Source organism: Equus quagga, chromosome 7 (genome assembly GCF_021613505.1).
Source record: "Equus quagga isolate Etosha38 chromosome 7, UCLA_HA_Equagga_1.0, whole genome shotgun sequence".
NCBI lineage: Eukaryota > Metazoa > Chordata > Mammalia > Perissodactyla > Equidae > Equus > Equus quagga.
In genome coordinates, this window is record NC_060273.1 from 92,415,844 (window position 1) to 92,431,455 (window position 15,612).

At 40.7% G+C, this 15,612-nt stretch overlaps 1 protein-coding gene across 1 annotated transcript in view; it reads right to left on the reverse strand.

Annotated features, from left to right (window-relative positions):
- Positions 1-1,850: 1,850 nt before the first annotated feature.
- The window catches only part of PRDM6 (PR/SET domain 6), a 100,855-nt gene continuing 87,093 nt past the window's right edge, over positions 1,851-15,612 (reverse strand). Inside the window, exons 7-8 of the mRNA XM_046665361.1 lie at positions 13,090-13,266; positions 1,851-6,324 (exon numbers count right to left, since the gene is read on the reverse strand). Coding sequence (XP_046521317.1) covers positions 6,210-6,324; positions 13,090-13,266 — 292 coding nt within the window. The 3' untranslated portion in view covers positions 1,851-6,209. The remainder of the gene's footprint in view (positions 6,325-13,089; positions 13,267-15,612) is intronic.

The following is a 15,612-nucleotide window of genomic DNA, read 5'->3' on the forward strand; positions in this document are numbered from 1 at the left end:
TACCATGTTTGACGTGGAAAACATTGATCGTTTTGACAAACAAATGTGCCTGTTAGAATTGGAATTTGGAAAAAAGTAGCATACATCGTGGTTTCAACAGCATAGTAAAGAATTGCCTTGTAATAAATCAGTTCCTGAAGAAATTTTGTAAACTTACTTTTTGAACACATCTCACAAAATGTCTCATCTAGATTGTAAGAACTTGAACTGGTTCCTTGAGTACCTCATGCATGTAATTACATTATTTGTACCTTTAACAAACCCAACCGATAACAACTCCAGTCTTTCTACCTCACTGCTTGAAACCAACAGGCTAACCACCTCAGCTCATATTCTTAATGGACAGAACTGCATAATGACTCCATTGATGCCTGAAAAGTAACTCATTTAGCATTCAGTCAGAACAAAGAAAGAAAACTAGATTTCACTTAGCCCCATTCAGGAGGTGTTTTCACTTGTCACTAGTGTTCAAGCCTGGTTCCCTTTTGGCTACTGCCCAACATAACCTGCCTTCCTGTCTGTCGCCATTTGTCCCTTACGTGTATCACACACTTGAGAGGATTTGTTTTTCTTTTAACATGGAATTTTAGTTGCATGTTTAGAAAACCAAAAACAATGCCTGCCAGCAATGGGATATTGGAAATTCTGCTGTCTAGCAGCACAGATTCGGAGATTGCAAAATCAGCAACTACAATGATACGTATTGTAAGAGTAGTTTAGTATTATTTCCACAAACATGTTTTATAAATAAATTACACTTGTGCTTATTTATTTTAAAAAGCTCTTGCTCTCAAAAAGAAGCTTTGAATGAAGAAATACTTTTCCTTTTAAAAATTACTGTCATGTGGTTTTGGAGGGGGAGAAAGTAAAGAAGCTGCTAAGATTAAGTATATATGAGAGAGATAATGATGGTATCTTTGTCACAGAGTTATTGAGGATTAAATTAGATAGTCCTTGTCAAGCAGTTGGAACAGTGCGTGACAGTGATTGTACAATATAAGTTGTTATCATTATCATCATCCCTCAACATATGAGGGAATAAGCTCAGACTTTATTTTTCTGTCAAAATTTACTCAACAAATTTCTTTTCTAATTCTAAGTACAATGGTAGCATCTCAATATGTAGGGAAGACAATTCAATAGTTTTACGTCTTTGCCCTGTTTTCTCACCAATTTTGTTTTTCATCATTTTTCATATTGACCTGATGAAACATCTGACATCTGTTACTTCAAAGAAACACTAACTAAATATCTTAAATGTTAAACACAACCACGGATTACAAGTTAAACATCAGTAGCAAGGCTTCCACAGATAAAGCAATATTCTGTTCAGTCCGGCTCTCTCTGGTCAGTTGTACCTGACAGCTGATCCTGGGTTTGCAGAATTTAATCTTGAGAAGGCTTGAAATATGTGGCTCTTCCTGGGACTCTCTGTTGTTATTTTGTGGTTGTTCAGATAAGTGTTAGTGACGGGAAAACCTCAAACTCTTGGGAGGATAAGTACCCAAACATCTAGTCACTTCGTAAAATGTCTCCAAACCTCTTCACCTTGAAAGGATCTTGACAAATGAATGACATTTCTGGAACCTACTGTTATCACTGAAAGAAGCATATCTCTTAATATCTTTCAGGATTTGGTGTCAGCAATTGGTAAAGGCTATGGGAAATAAGATTAAATTCACATCAAGGAAGGAAAATAGATACTAACTTTTTTGAAAACGTGTTTTATTGAGTTTATTTGTTATTGCTGGCCTGGTTTCTACAGGCATATGTAGTCTTAATATGAGAATGACAGATTTGCCCCTAAACACAAGGCTGCTGGGCCTACTCAGGGTGACCCACTGACCCCATGCTGTTCTGGAAATGCCTTACTTGTGAGATGTGCCATGTTTCCCATTTTAAACAACTCAACAGATACCTGCATTTGATTTTTTAATTTAGTGCAAAACAAATACAGTAATGATGCTACTTCTGCTATGAAAAGCAATTAAATATTGGTTTCTTACATGAATAACTCTTATAACCAATTACTAGCAATTAGCTTTGCAATGATGTACCAGAGATCTGGGGCCTTGGAGGTGGTGCCACTGAAGAAGAAGATCCTCCTGTTTTAGTGCATAAAGAGCTTGATAGCGAGGTTCAAAAACAAACTTAACCAAACAACTGCTATTTTTAAACCAGTGGTGGATATCTACTCTGACAGCGTTCTCTGAAGCTTCTGAGTGCCATTTAGGAGACCCTCAACTCTGAGAGCACCACAGCCACACAATGGGGACAGGGGCTGCATTGTCAAGGCTTGTCACTAATGAGGCCCTTCAGACCCATGCAGGGTCTGCAGAGTTCCTTCCCTGAGCAACTCCAGCCCTCTCTCCATTTGTTGCCTTATCACTGGAATAGGGTCATAAAAACTCCAAGACTCTGGCCCTAATCCTAGTATCTCTATATTGTTGCTAAGAACCAACAGCCCAGTGAGTCAACCAAAGATAATCAAGTTGTGTATCTTAATTTGTTTTGAAATTTGTTACCTTCTGGTCCCCAGCTGAGTTTACATCTTTCTGATTCTCCCAGTTGCAGTAATCTCTGTAAGTTCACTGAGACAACAGTCCAAAGGACTAAAATACCCATGCTATCAGTCAGTCACTTACAGGAATATTATTTTCTTACCAATAGTCACTTAAATAAAGCTGCTTATGGCAAACATCTAAAATGGGCTCTTTATACAAAACAAAACTTCAATAAATATTTGTTGAATAAATGGATGAAACAATGAACCAATCAACTGATGAAAAAATTTGATGATTTGGTAAATATTGGTAAATCTTCATACATCTGGACTAGAATGAAGTTTTTCCAAGGTACAATAAATTGTAAGCCCGCTGAGGACAGAGTGTATCATAATCTTTTTCTGTTATACACAGTTTCCTCCATAAGACTACACTTGAATGGACATTCAATAAATATTTACTAATTGAATCAAATTATATCAATTATACAAGATTTAGTTTTACAGCTTTAATTATCATACAATAACTGTATAAAAGCATATCCCCCCTAAAAAAGTCATTTTTAAAGATAAAGAGAACCAAAATGAAAAGCTTAAAAATTCATGCACATTGCTTAGGGAAAATGTTCTGCTTTGCCTAAGGTTACTGAGATTTTTCTAGAAATGTGATGTCTGCAGCCCCACCTTGCACTATCCTTTGGCTTAGACTCTTAGCGAGACAAACAAGCATGTGCTAGGATGCTAAATCTAATCTGGAAAATAAAAAATCTGTCCCCATTGAAGGAAAAGGGCAAAGAGGGATGGCTTCAGGAGCGAAACACTACTCAGCTCTGATAGCCTCCCCTTTCCTCAATAAGTCAGAGCTATTCTCTTTGCACCGTGATTAATTAGGAAGCTGCTAATAAGGGAGACTGGCAAATCTTTGTGACTGCAGTTTCTACCACCCATTTGCAGTGTCCCAAGTGACTATCTGTCAATTTTAAATAGAAAAGGCGAAAGCAGTTGTTGAGAGGTTTTAAGGAGAAACCTCTCCCCAGCACATACTCCAATTAAAAACATTTGGGACCCAAGTAATCTCAGTATGTGCTTCAGTCTCCAAGCCAATCTGCAAGTGTAGGCCCATCTCATGAACAGACGGCCTGGGCTGGTCTGCTGGAAGCTGGCAATGGCTCAGTAATGCAAAAACTGTGAATGTTCCCAATTTTCTATTTGTTAGGTAGAAAATATTTTCTGGCCAAATTTAGTGGAAAATACATTCCAAAATCTCCCTTACTAATAAAAGTGGAAAACAGACTTAAATGGAGCAGAAGGCTTGAAGAATCTTTTGGTATAGAAGTTACTGCCACATTAAGTAGGACTTTGGGATCAGCTGGCAAAACCATTAGAGAGGAAGAGATTATTATTATGGAAACTCTTCCCATACCAGATATCAAGGTAGAGTGAAGGCTTCTCATTCTAGCATGTGGAGCTCACGAGAACTGAATGGGGTGCACTGTGTTCAATTGTGAAAGGAAACAAACGGCAGAACAGATTTTTCTCACTGAAAAAAGTATTAGAAACATACAGGTGAGTCCCTTATTATAATTTTCAAAAAGTACAACCAAATGTTTCAACCTTAATAAATGAAACAGCTTGCTCGTCTGTGTAGCCAATCTGTCATTTTCTTGCAGGTTTCGGGTTAGTATGGCTACATGCTCCTTCCACCCTTCCAATGGCACACATTTTTGGTGAATGTCTTCATCACTGAGGGCAAGGAATATATAAAATCAGAATACATTCCTATCTACCAGAGAAAATATTTTCAATCAGCAACAGTTACATAGCAGCACAGATTGCTTACTACTTCTGTGACAAGGAGCCAACAAGAACCCGGGGGAAATTCAAGGTGAGTGACTTGAGATTGGGCAATGGAGGTCAGAATTATCCAGGTTCCTCTTTGGGGCCCATAATCTTAGAGATTATTTTGACATATACAGATATAAATAAATTACAAACACAATTAGTGAGGCCCTGGGAAGTTGGGTGCTAAGGGATAGGGAAGAAAATTAAAAGAGAAGGAAGATTTTCTGAGAACCGAATACGTGATGACAGATTAAACTGAATCATGTAGTATCTTTGCCTTTCATAGCCAGTTCATTTACATGTCTCATATTTTTGTTAAGGAAAGACAATGGGGGGGGGGGGTTGCTAAAAGACAAGGAGTTCCTTAAAGGACTGTGTCCTGCTATCAGGAAATCCAAGAAATTCAAACAGAGATTGCTGCTGTGGAGCACTCTAGATAAAACTGTGGAGTTTAACTACGCTGGGCGTCAGGTAGGCTTGTCTCTGAGCTGCTGCTGGGAGCTAACAGACGAGAGTCCAGGAGCCGATAGCTCTTCCTGATGTTGGCTCATTTCATGAAACGTGACCCAATTTTATTGAGCACCACTGTTGAGTTACCAAAAGGCTCCTGAAGTTACGCTCACTTTCCTTGCACTTGGTCAAAGAACAGTGAAATTGTGTATAGAATTCTTTCTCTTTCGATGATTAATGTTGAGAGAAGAACACTATCAAGGGCCAGAGGAGATGAAAAGGTAATTCCTACCGATAAAATGAGCTGTTTCTGGGCAGCCTGTTCTAACGGCAGTCCTCTCTGTGGCTCCTCCTCTCAATGTTTCCTTGTCTGGGCTATTTTCACCTATTTTTGCAGAAAGGCTCCCCCCACATTCAGGAGTGAGTAAAGGGGCCTCCCAGGCTTCCGCTGCATGAGGAAGGAAGATGAAACTGCCTAAAAGGACCTTGAATGGGGCTGGCACTATTTTTGCTCACATATTCAACACTTTCACAGACACACCAAAAAATTACTTGAAGCCTAATACCTTATGGTCAGCCTCATACCGAAGAACTTTATTTTTGTTTTTCTTTTTTTAAGCTAAAATGTTATTGAAAACAAAATTTTCTCAACTAGCCACTTGGGAACAATATACTGTATTATGAAGCTCCGTTACGTTTTACATGTTTTTGAAATCCTGACAGGACAAAGTATTTTTCCCTTGAATTTTGAAATTTAAACTATCTTCTTCCTCTTCCAGGCTGTTCTGCCTCAAGATCGGGCTGCCGGAAAGAAGGAGCCACGTGAAAAGTGCATGAGAAGTGAGCGTGGAAAACACAGAAATGGAATGCCCGTGAGGCTGAAGATGGCACTGACTTAGCGAAGGTTCTCGCTTCTGCTTCCGTGGTCCCCGCTGGGGCAGCCAGCATCAGGCCAGGCCAGGCCACACCGAAATGGCAGGAAGAAGGACTGTACAGTGGGTCCCCTTGAATCATGCTACTAAAAAAAGGTGCAACGAGAAACAGGTCCCTGTGCATTCTTAGTCACAACTGTGGGCAGAAGAACCCATACGATTCCTCCCTTTGGTATTAAATAACAGTTTAAAAAAGCTTTTTAGAAACAAAGCAAATACATGGTGGGACTGGAAACGTTAGCCATCCCAGGTTAGTTGTCCACTGAAATAAGTCTCATCCCTAGTCATAAATAAATAATCTCTTTCCTGGTCTGACTTCCATGCCAGGATCAATATCTCTTAACATCTTACTTATTTTATTACTGCTTTTGGTTTTCTGGGACTGATTGAAAGTTGCTCAGAGGAAATCTTTGGTTTTGCTTAAGTGTCCGTGACATTTAATCATGACTTTCCTTGCAGTTTAATTCCAACCAGTCAATCAGTTAATCCACTTCGATTGATTCTGGGCTCTCGGTTATTGGCTTGCACTCATTGGGCATCCGCTGGTGTCGGCTCAGCTGGGTGGCCTGCGTGAAGCTCCTCTCACACCTCTCGCACCTGGTGGAGGCAAGAGAGAAAATTGAGACCAGGGAGCGGGGCCTGCAGGGTGATGGGCTTCCTCTCATCCTGCCTAATCAGAACAGACACTCCAAAGTGGCTTCAGATTTTACCGGCTCAAGAGGTTTAATTGGTGGCTCCTTCCAAGGCCTGGAGGCCTGTGATGGGACAAAGCCCGTCTGAGGCAGAACAGAGGGATCTGTCAATAGGCAGGGGGAAGGTGATTTCTCCAGAGGACCCTGTCCTGCTGCAGCTCTGATCACTGTCAGTTCAAATAGATAAAGAACAAAAAGAGACTTTCAGGAGTGAGCCATCAAAGCAGCCGCTTGTCTGCAGTTTTCGGCTCCGTAACCCCAAAGAGAAATTGATGACAAATAGAATTTCACCTGCTGCTAATTTAAAATCGAGAATTCTACTCCCCTCAGCACAGCAGCCAAAGCGCTATCAACTCTGAATTTGGAAACTAGAGGAAGCAATACGTTAGTTTGCAGTGACTATAGGGGTGGGGGTGGGTGGTTGTTTTGGTGCAAAAGCTAGTTAGGGTATCCCAGCCCAGTCAAACTTACGGCTAAAACAGCATTTGTGGTGGGGTAGGGGGCTCAGAAAAACCCCAAATCAACCAATGTTTGTGTGGTCCAAGAAGTTTACTTCTCCAGAAACACAGTAGAAAGAATGTACTTGTGGGACCATAATTAAGGGCCAGTGTGTCTGACGAGGAGAAAACGGGTTTCACACTTCAAGAATATCTCCTCTCCTTAACTTAAAAAACAAATTTATAATCTAGAGTCCCTGGGCCTGACCCATCTCCCACACAATGTACACTTCCTAGCTCGATGGGTTCTCAGTCTATAAAAACCACACACACCTTTAGATGTTCGGCAGTGGTTGTTCCTGGCTGGTTGTCTGATGTGTACACACACACACACACACACACAGATGAGCTGTGGCAGCAAGCTGGGCATAGACAGTGAGTACCCTGCTCTTCTGGGCTGCCTATACCACTGGCCGAGCACCCTTTAGGGCACAGCGGCCACCTCAGCCATCCCCTTAATGTCCTCTCCTCAAACCTTTGAAGGAAAAGATATTCAGGAGAGCTGCAGACAACTGTCCCTCTTTTAAATAGTGCAACCCTTGGTTCTGGGGCCCCTGCACTGTTGGGGCTGTGGCAAAGCCAGCATGAGAAAGTCCGAAGTGTCCATCAGATGTTACGTGCCCCGTTATCTGGTGGCCAGTCCTCTCGTTCTCCTGTTTTGCAAATTATACAAAGTGCCTAGATACAGAAATAATTACCATAAAAATAGAACACGTCCACCTCCTTTGGGGATTCTGGCATATTTCTGAGCGCTGGGAGACTAGAGCTTGACTGTCACACTGGGGTTTTCCAGGGCTCCTGCGCCAGCTAGTGTGTCAGGGTGAAGAAGTTGTGTTTCTTTGGTTGTCTTTCAGGGAATATTTTTAGCAGCCTGTTCCACTGTTAAAAACTGCACTGTGATCTTGACAAATGTATAACGTCAGCTTTAATGTATCAGACCTATCAGCTCAATGAAAATAACTCAGAAGTATTGATCAGCTAATGATTTTTGGTGTATTCATTAACGTCCACGGGCAGCTCATCCCCTCTCCAGAGCTCCTGAAGTGCCGATGACATGTTAGCGAATTGCTGATTGTTTATTAGAAAACTGATTAGTTACTGGATCAGCGTGTCAAAATATACTACCTTTCACTGCTTGACGAACTTTCAAGTTATTATATTCCTTTTTTTAAATTTTGAAGCTCCAGAATCAATTTCAAAGAGAGAATAGTTTGAACAATTAGGAGGACTGACTATTTACCTGGCTCAAGCTTTTGCACTTCTAATCTTGTTTATTAGAATATAAGGAGCTCATAAGTGGGATGTTTGGTGCTTCATATAACACAAAAGTGCATGTAATGTGTAATATTTAAATATCCAGATTAGACAGAGACATTAAGAGGGGAGTTACATTTTTCTCAAGTATTTGCCTTAATGCCTCATGGATATTTACACTCGTGAAACAATTTGTTGTAATAGTCAGGAAATTTACTAAGTCTGATCTATAGGGTACCTGAGGTCATCTCTGAAAAATCATCTCTAGTGCCATCTGCTCACCAAGTGTGAGGAAAAACACATGCAGATAAATAGAAAATTACCTTAATTTAGATCCTTTTCCTAGGAATTCCCCCTTCTTGAGGAAAGTGGGCTACTAGAAATAATATCTGTGTGGGTTGGGAATGATAAGAACACAATTCGTATAACTGAGGAAGTAAACAGAGCTAAATATAAAGATATTTTTTGAAAGTAAGGGAAGGGCCTCAGTTTTATGTTTATCATCTGTAATATTAGAAAAATCCCCTTCAAAAGTTATCTTCATAGCTTAATGAAACTCACCAGAAGGACAGACTCAAGGCAAATACCTAGGTTCTGGCAGGTCAGAGCAAGACTTCAGTAGGGTTGGCTTTTAATTAACCCTGAACTATAATCCCAGTTGAGTGACTGGGCAAGGGTACCTATAAGCCTGGGCTTCATGTGGTGTAACAGAACAAGAAGGAAAGAAAGATGAGGGTAATGAGCTGGGAGCAAAGAAATGCTCCCGCTCACAGGGTCCTCCTCATCGTGCAGACGTCACAGCTGTGAAGAGAACATCACAGGAACACTGAAATGGACAATCATCCAAATATTTCAGCAAAGATAAAGTCCCCAACTTTCTCCTATTCCTGGTGTCTTAATTAGAATTAATTTCCTTTTAGATTCAAGATCATTCATTACTTAATGTCATGGTTGACTGGATTATAGGTACAGGGAGCTTAACAATTACCACCTGAAACTGATAGAGGTGCAAACAATGTCAAGTTCTGTTACACAGAAAACCTGCAGGAAGCTTTCTGTCTGTGCGTCTATGGCCTGTCACAAAATACTTCTCGACCTGAACCAGACAGCACAGGGTTTCATACGTATGATATGCTCAATGCATATTTACTGATGTGTTCTTTTGATTTGCTTTGATTTTGCCGAGATCTTGTTAAAAACATTAGATGCTCTTTGAAATATCCATTAATTTTTTTTTAAGACTGAGCCAAACTGTCTTTACTTAAGGCAAAAACGTAGTGACGAGTATTTTCCCTCACTTCTAACAAAGATGAAGAGAACCTCTCCTACGGAAAGTTGCACAGCTCACAGGCAACAAGCGGCTCCCACGGATCCTCCCAGGCAAAGTGGCCTCCCTGAAATCGTGAGAGATTATGTCTGGTAATAGAGAAGCAGAAAGGAGTCCTCACTGCAAAGCGTAAGTTTTAGACTGCCAGCTTCCTTCCTTCCTTCCTTCTTTCCTTCCTGCTTTCCTCTTTTTAATAAAGTGCTTGGTAATTGCTGTTAAATGAAATGATGTCTTGCTTTTCTTCCTTGTTCTCCGCGACTTCCAGCCTTACAGTATAAACTGAAAGCCGAGACCTTCAAAATGATCCTTTGATACGTGTTTTTCCTATGGGTCCCTTTACCTTAGAAATTCTAAGTCCACTCCTAGGTTAGCTGCTGACAGGCCCATGAACTACTTAGACTTTGGGGGCTGGAATCTTTCTGTGGGATTTCAGCCAATCAGATTGTGAGGCAAAGCCCGGAATGAAACTCTGATCTCTTAATGCCAAATCTTCTCCAGCCTTCTTTGGATGGCAATAATCTTGATCTGCCTTCAAAAACCACGTTTCAGCAGAAGATTTTAGCAGTTGGAAAGGGCTTTCCCCTGACATGGCAGACAGTCTCAGCTGGCCCCTGAGAATTCTGTGAAGGCCTTCTGGCCCCTGGACAGGTGGGACAATTTGGGGACTGAGCCATTTGGGGCATTTATTCAAACCTGCCCAAGGCGTACAATTTAGGGTTGTGCATCTTTACAAGATTCTTTTCCTTCTTTGCAACATTGTTTAAGCCAATAGCCATTAGTTGAAGTAGTAAAATTAACTGTTGTGGCGAAACCCATTTTATTGACTAATCTGCAACAAAAGTTTTTCTGAATGTTTGCTTTACAAGCTTGTAAAAGGATATCTTCATAATATTTACAAATGTCCGTGGGATGGATATCCATGAGCTATGGTTGGAAGCTTCCCAAAACTCCCTTGGGATAGTTCAATCCTGAACGATCTGGTTGTATACACTGAAAGATTTAGCTTTCCATTTCCTAGAAGACGTTTAAATCTTGCACTTTTAAAATAAGAGTACACTCAGTTCTCTCCTGGGAATATATACTTGATGTATTAAAAAAAAAACCCACAGTATGTGGCTATCCTAATAAAAGCAGAAGTAGAAGGAACTAAAACATGTACATAGAATCTAATCCAACCAACTCTGGTTGCTTCTTTATATTCTTTTTCCAGATGAAATTAGGTTATGGTCACAAAAAATACTTTCAGAGAGGAAAAAGATACAACTACTAAAGCCCTTCAAATGTAAATCTGATGAATTAAAATTAAGTTAAAATGGCAGCTCTATTGGAAACATGACAAAAACAGGATGCTAAAGAAAAAAAATTGAGTGGAGTCAACAAGGTTACACGTAAGTAACACCTTAACATTAATAGAAATCTATTTCCCATTTTGACCCTGAAACCTCTTCAATTAATTTCTAAAATCTATTTACACAGCAACAAGATAAAAATCAATCTGATTCCTGGCACTGTGTCTGTCTGGCTGCCCTCTGTAGTCCAGGAGCCAGGAGAATCATCAGTCCTCCTGCAACTCCGCTTTTGAAAAGCTCTCTTGCTCAAAGGCATAGAAAATGTGCCACTGTCATCTTCCACATCCAGAGCAGTGGTAAAGCCAAATTTTGTGAACCCCTTGAGGGTTAGACCTGAGGGCAATGACAAAGTCCACTGGCGCAGGACACAAACACCTGCAATAGGGAACTCTAGGACTATGCCAACCCCTCCGGCCCTTGCGGTGGATTAGAAAAAAATGGGCCCCTTTGGACTACTGCAGCCCCGGAGGGCACAGCTAGGCTGGGATAGTGCAGTCTTGATTTTAGACCCCATCCTTCCCCTTAGCCGGATGCTTTCATGCAATGAGGAATCTGCTCCCACGTACAAAGACAAAAATTAAAACTATTTTTGTTATTAATATCTAAACCGCTATGAAAACAGTTAGGAATAATGAATAAAGGTAACTAACTAAATCGCAGGGAGGCGAGTGATGACCTCCTCCCTCTACTGGCAGATACTGAGGTGGAGGTGGGCAGGACGAGTCCAGCAGGATGAGACCAGAAGGACTTTGCGACCCCAAGCCAAGCCTGGACTCAGGTTGAGCATCATGGCAACAGTGTGCCACACCAGCAGCTCTGGAGGGAAAATTAGGGGTAATGAGACTCTGGGAAGAAGACTCCTTGGTTGAGACTGACTAAGGGGACTCGTCTCCAACTGCCTGAATTATTTCCTGTCTTGTTTGATCTTGCCCTGCAGAAGGTAAATATGCTGTACATCTATGCCTTTTTAATACTCCTCCTTAATCAGGGAAAGGCAGTGTGGCAAAGAGGGAGAAAGATGTGAGAGGGCGGAACAGAAAAGAGCCCAACACACACAGAGTAAACACGGCTCTGATATGGCCAATCCATCACACCTACTGGGTCACACGCCCCAACCTTTCCACATGCTGTTTGGGCTGCCAGAAAAGCCTCTTTTCCTTTGTACGTCTGGAAAACTCCCACTGATCCTTCAAGACACATCTTAAACATCATCTCCCCTAGATAGCACTAATTACTCCTCTTCTATGCTACCCTGAAACACTGTACATATGTCTTATGATTTTTCACGTTTACATTCTTCACCCTATGTTGTAATATTTGTTTATGAATTGGGCTGCCCCATAAACTATGAGATCTTCAAAGACCGGGGGCTGAGTTTCATTCACCTTTGTATCTCCTGTGCCTAGCAGGGTGACTAGTACAAAAGTAGGTGCTCAATAGATATTTGCTTAATGAATGAATATGTATATACATGGATGAATGGCTGAGTGAATGAACAGGCCACTTCGCATGATTCAGATGTCCAGTGTTTTCATGACGGTGCTCTATCTAGAAACACACTCTCACTCAGATGCCCTTACTTTTGCCAAAGCCCTTGGAATTCAGTTCCACCTCTTTCCGCATTCCCTGAATCCCCAAGAACTTGGATGTGCCCTGTATTTAGTTTTGTTTTTCTTTTTTCACCAAATGGTAATTCTGAGATCCAAAGGGCACACTGACAAGCCGCAATTTGGCTGCTATAATAGATTCAAACCTCTTTAACACATAGGAAAGAGGAGGAAATAGTTCACCAGAATCCTAAAAGGTTCAAGTTCCACAAGAGATGATTATCCAGATGTCCTAAATTGTGACTACCTTGCTGATGGCCATGAGGCTTGCTGATGAACATGAGATGCCACTCTGTGTGACTCTGGCTCAAGTTCTAGAAGCACAGATCCTCAGGAACTAGAAAGAGTCTTAAAATTACTTACTCCTACTTCCTTATTTTACTGATGAGAAAACAGACCCAGAAAGATTGTCTCATGTCCAAGGTTACACAGCTCAAGCCAGGATCAGCGTACAGGTTTCCTGATTTCATTTTCCCAATGACAGCAAATAAACAAGTAGGAAGTAGGTCCCTTTGCAGCCCAGACACTGACCTTCCGAATAGCCTTCTCCACCAGCTGGCTGAGCCGGGCAGCGCTGCGCTCGGTTCTCGGGAAAGGCGAAGAGAAAGCGGGGATGAAGGGCTTGGCGCTACTTACTTGAAGGGCTTTTCTCCAGTGTGGGTTCGAATGTGGTTGTTGAGGGTGGTGGCCCCGGCAAAGGCACGACCACAGTAGCCGCACTTGAAAGGCCGGTCACTGGAGTGAGTGACCACGTGGTTCCTCAGTTCTGAAGGTTGGGAAAAAGACTGGGAGCAGTGACCGCATTGGTAAGGTCTGAAACAAATAAAGAGACTGCCTGGTCATTGTTCTCTATGCGAGTCAGTGGAAGTCAGCACCATGAGGCAGGGTCAAAACTTTTTGGGGACATTATCTCAGTTTTTAAAACAGAGCTTGGGCTGCTGGGTTCCCATTACTTTACTTGTTGCCATAGGAACAAAATTCACAGAGATGCTGAGACGCATTCATTCCCAAACAAATATTCCTTTCCAGTACCAACCACACCATTTCAAGAACCTCTACTCTCTTGTTTTTCTCCCCATCCCTAGACAAATACTAGTGTACTTTTGGGAGGATCGAGTACAGATTTGATTAAGCAGAATGTCACAAGGGAAAATATGGAATTGTCTCTCATAATTCCATAGCACTTCTAACTTTTCAAAGTGCTTTAAAATCAATTATCTAGTTTAATCTTTACAATAATTCTCTGGGGCAAGGAAAGTAGTTGTTATTATCTCTGTCAGTGCAGAAAACTGAAGATAAATCGTCCTCATAGGAAATAAGCTCTTGATGCCAAGGTCACTCTAGGGTGTTTGGACCTTTATTCTAAGTGCCAGGTAAACATGCAGGCAAGCCAGCAAGTTGCATGCATGTTTTAATAAATACTAAACTGTCTCAGGGTCTGTCTATGGCACAACCCCAACTTGGGGTTATCTGATAATATTGCCTAGACGAACACAGATGTGCACCCAGATTTGTTCCTTTGTAAAAGAAATCCTGACTTCTACTTACTCCCTCCCCCTACTAATATTCATCCATTGGGCCTTTTTCCTGAACTTCAGCTCCTCAGTTTAATCTGGTAGTGAGCAATGATTTATAGCAGCACAGAAATGACAGGATGTCACTATGCTTGCAGAAGGATGACTGTGATGCAAAAGCAAATGGAAGGAAGTTGTGACAAATACCTGATAATTAGCAAGATTATCAGAGAACATTCTTTCCAGCTCATGAGAAGTAAATCAATTTTTGGTTTTCATAAAGTAGATTAAAATTCTGTCTTCTCTACAGAAGTTCTTCTGCTTACTTAAGCAGAATCTGGTGAGTGATATAAAACCTGGGGAGTTTTCCCTATTCGAAGCTATTTCATATCATTCCTTGACAGGGCTCTAATTTGTTTATCAAAATTTTTGTTAAGAAAATTAATAATCTGTCATGAAGGATATTAACAGTGCTCATGAAGCCCTGGTCTGTGGCCCAGACATTTCTGGCTGTGTTTAGAAAGCCAATGGTGAAAGCAGACTTAATTGCTCCACCTTTAACAAATGCATAAGATCCAACGACCAGAAACCAAAATACAGGGCTAGGAGACAATGGTGACCGAGCATGTACAACAATTCAATTAAGTGCAAAATAAAGTGTACCCTCTCATTTGTCAAGTGAAGTGCTTAATTGTGGCTATTTGCCTCACTGAACACAAATACTATTATTTTACCAGGCTTCAGCACACTGAGCACTGATTGTAGAATTTTTTAGCTTGATTAATAGTCTAGGATTGGTCAATAACTCAATACTATACCATTTTAATTACTTACATTTAGAAATCTATCTAACTGCTCTCAAACAAGTTTCAAAGAAATATATAAGAGTCCTTGGTAAGGAGTTTATCAATCTTGACAAATTACACATGCATTTTATTACAATTATAAAATAATGCTTTGAAAGTCATTAAAATTACATGTAGATGAAAATATCCTGCTGAATCTGTTCTTGGTAGTAACCATTAACCTTAAAGGGCTCCTCAAGAAAGCATTCTCTCAGGGGTGAATTTCTTAAACGTTATTGAAGATTATAAACAAAATAATATATTTATATATGCTATATCCACTGACAATTGATTTTTCTAATAGTGAAGGAACCATTAACATTTATTAGCCTCTGGTTATCTATTTTTAATAGCTATCACAATAAACAATAAGCCACTAAATAAAACCAATTAATCTTTTCTTTTTTTTCTAACTCCACTGTCAAAAGTTGGGATGATTTATTTCCTATAGTCAGAAGTTAATCCATCCTTTTTATGTTAATAGTCACAGAGGTGAAGATTTACACACAGAAGAGTAGAAATGACCACAGAGAGGCTTATGTTGAATTCTTATACCAAAATAATACCAGTGAAAGGCAAATAGGATTCTAACACATCACCTTGGCCCAGCACCGGCCTGAGAGGTGTTCGCTAGGTATCCAGTGACCTATGGCACAGTTTTCAAAACTTTGCAGATTCAGCTTGACTGAATGGAAAGGCCTAGAACAGGGGAGATAGGAGAGGTGAGTCTTGCTTCAGCCTCTGACCCTAATTAGCTGTGGAACTTGGACAAGTCACTCAAATTCCCTCTCTATTTTCTC